Source organism: Zerene cesonia, chromosome 1 (genome assembly GCF_012273895.1).
Source record: "Zerene cesonia ecotype Mississippi chromosome 1, Zerene_cesonia_1.1, whole genome shotgun sequence".
NCBI classification, from domain to species: domain Eukaryota; kingdom Metazoa; phylum Arthropoda; class Insecta; order Lepidoptera; family Pieridae; genus Zerene; species Zerene cesonia.
Window position 1 is genome coordinate 3,013,909 of NC_052102.1, and position 8,726 is coordinate 3,022,634.

An 8,726-nucleotide genomic window follows, 5' to 3' on the forward strand; every position below is an offset into this window, starting at 1 on the left:
AATGAATCAAAACCAAATACAAAATGTAAATTCGATCATACCCTGCTTTTCGTAGGCAGTGCAAGGCTGCACTTGTATCTCCACTTCGCAAACAATAATACACCATTGGCCACAATGGTCTGTCATCTATGACTCCATCAGTTAAGCCTTGGGCACTTTGACCCTGCAAGCGGAGGCCAACAAAACCACGAACTAGAGGGAATGTACCCGGTTCCCCTCCTCTCATAGCAGCAGCAGGATTTGCACGTACTACATCACTCATGTACTGTTTGTACCTAAAGCAGTATATAATACAGTGGGAGCAAAAATTAGCAAAAGTAAGATTTTTAAAAGTATTTTATCCAACTGCACCAAGCTTTTTCTCTAGAATATGCGTAGTTAGGTTGAGGATGTTGATTATATAGATACAATGTCAGCTTTTTTAGCATTTAGCTTTTAGAAAATACATAACAAACACTGTTAGATTTGAAACACTGATCAATTGTATGTATATTTATATATACATATATATATATATTTTTTTTCATAATAACACTCTCTCTTAATGCTTTTGTTTTAATGTTAATTGAAAGTATGATATCATTAAATCAAAACCAAACCTCTTTTCCAAATATTTCTTCCCTTGAGCAATAAGGCACTGTTGTATAGTTGGATTTCCTCTTGCCTTTAATGGATCCTCATCTCTAACTAAGGCTGGTATATTTGACATAGTTTTAATAATTTCCCACATTTCTTTTACCTTCTGCAAAATAAATTGAAAATGACCTTATATTTCTTTTCTTTTATAACAAACTATTTTTTTATTATTAACATGAAAGCATAATTTGTATTATAAAACTTAAAATATTTCTGTATTGTACTTTCATTAAAAAAAATGTATATTCTTATCAACAAGATCAGTGAAATTTCACATTCTCAAGGTCTTACAAAACTTCACACTGCTCATATCACTTACAGGATCATTAAACTCGTCAGCCACTTGTGCAAATTTCTGATGCAGACCAGTCCGTGATTTAGCACCTTGGAAGACTAATTTGTTATATTGCTGGACCTGTCTGGCATAGGCTGCTTCTGTATCATCTAACATAGAGTGGCCAAACTTCTTAGGTGTATCTGCAATACTTGGTTGTTCTGGTGCTCTTTTTAAATCTAACCAATTCTGTGAGGGTCCAATCATAGCATTCATAAGTTTAATTTTCTCTTTATTCCATTCTGACAGCATGTGTTCCCATTTCTGGTCTTCTGTGGTTTGCAGTGACTGAAAATAATTATTAATAATTTAAAAAATAATTTGTTGTTCTCTGTTATAAGACTTGCAATCTTTCACAAGACTAAAAGCAGATGAAGTAAATTGGATGTGAATAAGAAAAATTAAGAAAAAAAAGCATAAAATATATCAATTAAGAGACTTTCTTATTACAGTCCTCATAGTTTTTTTTTTCGAATATTAATACAATTTATTAAATACTCATAAAGATAATGAAATAAAATAATAGACAAAAGACAAAAGTATTCATACTTTCATAAGAACTTCATACAATAAAATTAAGATGCAATTTTAAATACTTACATTCTTATTGACTTCATCAATAAGTGATAATATGGCATTTTCTCTTTCATTTTTCAAAAAACTTTCTATATCAGAGTCAGCTATTGGCTGCAGAGGTTCAAATGTACGTTTTGATGATAAAGTTTCCAACTTCTGTGATATTTGTTGCAAATCTATACCTTTCGACCCAAACAAGAGGTGCCTATGAAAATAAAGTAGTATGTAGATTTGTGAAATTGCAGATATGTTAAGAATACCAACCTATGATATCGAATGTTAACAACTTACGCCTGGATATCGTTAGTCCCCGATTGTATTACTCTTGAATATAGCTCATGAGAAGCTTCAAGTACTTGTCCTAGAGATCTTTCCACCCTTGGCAAGTCTTCATTACCCTCGATTTCGGTAGTTAACTGCTCCGCTTGTTGCAAAAGTTTACTAAAATCCTCATCGGCCATCCTGCTTAGGTTATCAGTCAAAATAGATTTTTAAAACAATACACTTATGAGAAACTTTTTTACAATTGTGGATCACATCTGATAAAGTAAAATATTATATTCTCAAACTGAAACTATTCAATATAATGACAAAAACCGAAAAAATTTTCAAACGCGCGGAATTAAATATCGGCTTTTATAGTTGTCACTTGTCAGAACAATTGACAGATAAAATGACACTTCTCCATAATTATCCATAGGTAATATATCTACGTACTTCACCAACAGTTCATAAATTTATATTTTGTGTTAAAAAACATTATAAACTGGTGTGTCTCGAGTTTGATTGGAATATTTTAACATCCCCTAACATTTTTATAGGTATCCAATAATAATATTGCACTATTGGGTAACCTGTGGTTTCAGTGCTACCTTAAAAAAGGAACGCAATTCTCCACCACTATTTCTCAAAGGATGCACTTTTATTTTATGAATAATAAGGGTATTTATTTATAGTATATATATTTACAGTTTTATTTTATGAACAATAGTTTTGGTTAGAATTCAAATTTTTTTTTGTTATAAGTCATTAAAACAAAGTTGTAAACAATTCAATTTGCAACGAATAATGTGTCGTGAAATTTTTTGTAGGATTGCTAGTTTCGTAAAGCGTGAAAACCTTTTCTCAAAATAGTGGTCGCGGGACAACGGTGGCGACCTCAGAAACCTGAAGTTTTTGGTATAAAGCCCCAACCTCACTGCACATTCATCAAATAAAATTACATCCTCTGCAAACACACGTTAAAATCTTTAAAATGTATCATTTCAATGGATTATCATTTTTTTTTTATTTCCGTCATGTACTAAACTGAATTTACCATTATTGCATGTAGAGTTACACTACATGCTCAAAGGCACTAATAGTCTTATACATATTTTTATATAATCAGCGTGTGCAAGACAATAAGTAACATTGAGCATTGTAAAAACCACATATACACAACACGCGAGACACCTATAATAGCTATTACCAATTGTTTCGACTTCGATAAATTTATTTTAAAATTTGTTATACAAAATTATATAGTGGGGTCAGGAGACACAAACTACACTGTTCTATGTTTATTCATTTTATATAATATTTAAATATCCGAATTATTAATTTTTATCGCTATACATGTTATATTTAATTACATTTTTAACAAAGTTTGGGCAGTTTATTGGTATTGATAAAAAAATCACTTAACAAATATTATTTAAATTTTTTCGGCCCAAATATAAGATCGGCGTCAGGGGCTCCTTTAGGGTGCTGATATTTTTGTCGCATATGCTGTCCTCTATTAGGGTTGCCACTTCTTTCAGATCCACCGCCACTTTCTGCGCTATATTCTTCTTCTTCTTGTCTCTCAGATATATTCAATGTTAAACTGAAATAAGTTAATTTATTTCATAAAATCTTAAAACCAAATATACTTGAAAGTAATATATAAACTTTCACACTTTACAATCATGAAGCAAAAAAAAAAAACAATTAAATTTTACCGTTTCACCCTTTCCATTTCCTGCTTATCGGCTAATGCTTGCTGTTGTAAATTGCTAGCAAGTTCTGGTGGAGCGTTAAACGATTTATATTGAGGTTTTGTACCTTTTCTGACCATAAGTACAAACTCAACACCTTCTTTTCCTTGCTAAAAGTGGATTTAAATTATTTTATATTATGTTATTATTGCAAATCCTACTAATATTATAAATCCTATCCTACTAATATTATAAATGTGAAAGTTTGTAAGGATGTGTGTACGTTTGTTGCTCTTTCACGCAAAAACTACTGAAACGATTGAAATGAAATTTGGTACGTAGACAGCTGGACAACTGGAATAACATATAGCTACGCCCCGCGGGTGAAACCGCTGGGCGTAGCTAGTATATTATATTTTTTAGAAAAAAAATTATAACTTATATAGCCCTCAACACGTAACTTGGTAAGAGTTGATAAATACAACAAAACTCTTTTCTTTTACTTTTTTCTAAACAGACATGATTTAAAATAACCCAAAATATTTACAAGCAATAAGAGAATAAGCGAACATATCCCCACTACGCCTAACTTTTGCCAAGTTACGTGCAAGGACTATATTTGCTTTCAATAACCTTTGAAGTGTGGCTTTTTAGGCACTAGCAAATTTAGAGAATTACAACTACTTATATTAAGTATGTGAAAATTTTACAAACCAGTAACTGTTCATATGTTTTCTTCGTTGTTTGACGACATGTCATTGGCACGGCAATGTCTCTTTGTTGTGGTCTATTTTCCCTTTGCCTTTCAGCAATATTTTCCATAACCATCTTTTCAAATGCAGACTCAAATTCGACATCTTCAACCTAAAAAAAAATGATGATTTTGAGGTCGTACATACATAAAGGTATCAAAATCTATATTCTGTTCTATTTTTAGCTAGCTTACTGGTTTTGGAGCTGGTCTTCTAGTAGATTCTATATTGATATCGACGTTCGGCATTTCACCGTCATCATTGACCGCATTTTCCGTCAAGGGATCTTCATCAGAACTCTCTTCTGGTATAGGTGGATTATTATCTGTCTCGTCATCAGTTTCTACAATTGTGTCCAGACCATCCGCAGTGCTATCTTCAGCTTGATCATCATTGTCGTACTGTTCTTCATCCCCTAACTCAGGGTACAAAGTTAGGCGCAACTCCTCGATTGCATCTTTGCATTGTTGCCAACTTGTGAACAAAGTCAACTTTGGTCTTAAGCTTGTTAAACACTCTTGATAAATATATTTGACATAAATCGGAAATTTATTATCATCCGTCCAATACGGGTCAGAATGCTTAAACCAATAGTAGTTTTGGAAGAACACAATGAAATAATCAAGTCTCTTTTTACTTGAACCGCTGTTGAAATATGCACCACATGTTTCAAGCAATGCACAAACAAGTCTAATTCTGAACACATTGTCTGGGGGATCTAGTGGTGATATGTTGGTGTGATCATTGGTTACACCAAAGGTAATGAATGAATAAAGAACAGTGAACACATCTCGAGAATCTAAAAGCTTATAGTTATATAACTCTCCAAGGTATCTCACAGTTGCAATTCTTCTCTGATTATATCTGGGGTGTGGATCTTCCATAGTTATACGAATTTCTTCCATTATCGTATCTACTACTGCTGGAGCAACTGCTTCCTGCCAAGCTGATAATTCAGCTGTTAAACGCGCTAAAGCCCTTCTCGCACTAGCTCTGACTCTCCACCCTCCAGCTAAATGCTGTATAGCAACAGCAGATATTTCTGGATCTTCCCAATTCAGTTTTCTCATTAACCTGAGAATTTTTTCCTCATTGCTTTTCTGCAGGTCTTCATGAAGAATCTTTCTAATGAACTGATGCATTGGCGGTTCTTCTTCCTTGGGTTGCGCAGGCGCCTCCGGCGGGCAAACGTAATAGAATGCATTTTCGATTTGTGTCACATATCGAGAATCTAAGGCTGAAACAGTCTAAAAGAAACAGTCCAATTAAATCCTATGTACATGTACAGAGAAATTGCGCAAAGGACTAATAATATCACAAACAATAAATACCTTTTTTCTCATCATCTGTTGTAAATAAATCATAGTTCTTTGATGAGTATCTGGGTTACAATATAAGTATCTGCCACAGGTTTCAAGAAGGTTACAGGCCATTTCTATGTGATGATGTTTGAAGTCGTGAAGCAGTACTTTTAGGCAATATAGAGCTTCCATTTTAGAGTAAAGACTGAACTTCACTAGTTCTCCAATAAAACGGACAACTTTTATCTACAAGAGAATAATATTTTGAATAGGAGTTAAATTGTCATCAGTTTAATTATATACTAGATAAATATAACTTTTTTCTTACCTTAGATTCAATATTGATTTGGTCCTTTTTTCTGACATGATATTTGAAATCTTGCTTTAACATTTGACAGAGATCTACACAAACATCGGGCAATACAGGATACAGTATTGCAGCGAATCTTGAATAGAATGGAAGTAAATCCAATCTTGTTCTTGCAACACTGAATAAGACTCTAGTAAGCTTCTTTCTGTTGTTTTTGGTATTGAGATTCAGGACAAAATCTACTGCAGCATTGTCAATCAACTCTCGATTAATGCAATTAGGCAGTTCATTTAGAAACGCATCAAGTGCATACCTGAAAAGATATAACTAATTAATTATTTTAAATTTAAGTACAGATTTCGAGTATATGTAGAACTCAAAGACCGAAAACGCGAAGAATAAGTCGCAACAGGTGATCATAGCAAAATATCTATTTCATGAAAATTTATGTTAATGGATAACACTGAGTAAAATGACCACAACGCCTTATTTTTTCCTGCAATAAGTGTTATCGGTCTTTGAGCGTAATGGTGCATTGACACAAACGCTTGAATAGCGAGGCGAATAACGAACAAGCATGCGTAAACAGCGCACTTGAGATTCGCGTATTCGTGTTAAGAGCGGACGTTGTCATAGGCGAGACGACACTAATATACGAATATTTTGTGCAATACATTGTCGAATTACGAGGCCAATAGGCTGAATGTGTATATTTACCATCACATATACAAAACCAAGCAAGACTATTAAATAAATTGAATAGCTTTATAGTATGTAATTATAATAAATTACACATTAACTTATACATAATACAATTAATACATTCTGACACAAAACTTTTGAACTATGTAAATACTAGCTGCACCCCGCGGTTTCACCCGCGTAAATCCGTATCCCGTAGGAATATCTGGATAAAAAGTTGCCTATATGTTATTCCAGTTGTCCAGCTGTCTACATACCAAATTTCGGTGCAATCGGTTCAGTAGTTTTTGCGTGAAAGAGCAACAAACACACACACATCCTTAAATATTTCGCATTTATAATATTAGTTTTATATATAATATATACAAACTTATTGGATATATTAGTTGGTTGTGCTTCCTCTTGTTCCACATCAGGAACAGAAGGCAATTCTTCATTATCACTAAGCTCATCTTCTTTTAGATCTTCATCCAACATTTCTTCAGTCACCGTCTCTGTTTTATTTTTAACGGCCTAAGCAACAAAAAAAAAATTGTACTATTTCATAAAGAAATTTATAATTTTACTTATATGTTAACAAAAATATATAGAATCTAACTCACTTCTTTTAACTGATAGTTAGGCATGAAAACTTTCAAATCTGGCAAGCTTGTGTAAAATGTTCTTGTATCTTCATCTTGCCAAGGGTCAGTGGCGGCTTGCATAGTATATTCTTCATTCCCACCAATAGTCACAGTGCCTTGAGTCTCAATAACATTAAGTGTCAGTGTTGGGGGCTCACCAGCTTCACCAAGTTCCTCACCCAAAACTTCAGCAAAGTTCTGGGCTCCTGTTAAGAGTTTATCATATGTAGCCTGAAAATCAGTGAAAATATTACAAATACAATTCTGTAATTCATTCCCCCTGGGTCAAATGAGATCAGATAAATCCGAAGGGTTTGTGTGTTTGTTCATTTAAATGTGCTTAAATGTATTTCTGTGAATTGAACTCAGGAACTACAGGGCAAATTTAAATCATAGGATATGTAGGTGATTCCTGAGAACTGTAGGCTATAATTGTACCATAGAGAAACTGGGGCGGATCATTACTATTTTATATGTAGATTGTACCTGATGTTGTTCCAACTGATCTTTTCTTTCCTGAGATAGTTCACCTCTTGTATGCAAGGTCCGTTGATTGGCAGCGTGAAGTGCCTGCAATTGTGCTCTCTCTGCTAGAAGATGCTTTATCAGAGATGCAAAATAATCCTTTAAAAGAGTGCGTACAGCCGTCTGCTTTTCCGCAGGAAGAAAAGTATTTCTAGGAACAGTGACATTATATTTCTGAAAGAGCAAATAGAAATTAAATCAATTACATAAGTAAAAAAAATGGATGATTTTTATTTAACAATTTATACCTCAGCTGCATCCTTTATTTTCTTTGGGATTAACCCTGCATAATCCTCACCACAATGCTTACAAAATGATAGCAATATTGGTATGTTATTGTGCTCTTCTTTATCCATGTTGATAAGAACAGTCAATACATTGCCCAATAATGGCAAACCCATCTTATTAGTAAAAATTCCAACAGCAACCAATTCAGCGTAAAATCTTAAATCAACTCGTAATTTTGACGAGTTTGCTATTTTATCAGTGGCTTTGAATGTCAAAATTTTTTGCCAGTTCTCAAAAAAGAATGATGAGAATTCTGCATATGTGCGGTGAAGTGATGAACATAAATTAATTGCAGCTGCTATGTCAGACATTTTTAATTTAGCCTCTGCAAGGGCAGCTGCTACTTCGGATATGTATTTAGTGAGGTTAAGAGCATTGAAATCCTTCATCAAAGCATCCAATTGAGTAGCACTGAATGATTTGAGTTTTTTCACAAAGGTAGTGTTTTTTTTAAGACCAGAATCCAATTTTGAAAAGTAATTATCAGGCGGTCTAACGCAGTTAAGATTCTGATTTCTCATATCAGATTTATTTTTAATTCTAATTTCTAAATTAGTAATGTAATCAGTTAATGCAAGACGATCATTTTCTTCCGAATCTTCCGACGCCTCACCAGCCACCTCATCATTTTTGCTTTCAGCATCTTTTTCATTAGAAGTCATGACCTCAATTATATCTTTCTAAAATTCTTGATATAGAAGATTAAATTTTATTATAAACT

General features: G+C 33.4%; 2 protein-coding genes across 2 annotated transcripts in view; both read right to left on the bottom strand.

The window, feature by feature from the left end:
- The window catches only part of LOC119831230 (nuclear pore complex protein Nup93-1-like), a 3,265-nt gene extending 1,055 nt beyond the window's left edge, over positions 1–2,210 (bottom strand). The window contains exons 1-5 of the mRNA XM_038354557.1: positions 1,838–2,210; positions 1,571–1,751; positions 956–1,258; positions 600–742; positions 21–275 (exon numbers count right to left, since the gene is read on the bottom strand). Of these exons, the coding sequence (XP_038210485.1) occupies positions 21–275; positions 600–742; positions 956–1,258; positions 1,571–1,751; positions 1,838–2,007 (1,052 nt within the window). The 5' untranslated portion in view covers positions 2,008–2,210. The remainder of the gene's footprint in view (positions 1–20; positions 276–599; positions 743–955; positions 1,259–1,570; positions 1,752–1,837) is intronic.
- A 925-nt stretch (positions 2,211–3,135) lies between these two features.
- LOC119829113 (regulator of nonsense transcripts 2) lies at positions 3,136–8,720 on the bottom strand. The gene is made up of 10 exons (XM_038351506.1): positions 7,966–8,720; positions 7,679–7,891; positions 7,172–7,423; positions 6,940–7,082; positions 5,886–6,180; positions 5,588–5,803; positions 4,451–5,503; positions 4,219–4,368; positions 3,529–3,674; positions 3,136–3,413 (listed from the first exon to the last, which is right to left on the bottom strand). The coding sequence occupies exons 1-10, from the start codon at positions 8,665–8,667 to the stop codon at positions 3,239–3,241; spliced, it is 3,345 nt and encodes a 1,114-aa protein (XP_038207434.1). The 5' UTR covers positions 8,668–8,720; the 3' UTR covers positions 3,136–3,238.
- Positions 8,721–8,726: the final 6 nt, after the last annotated feature.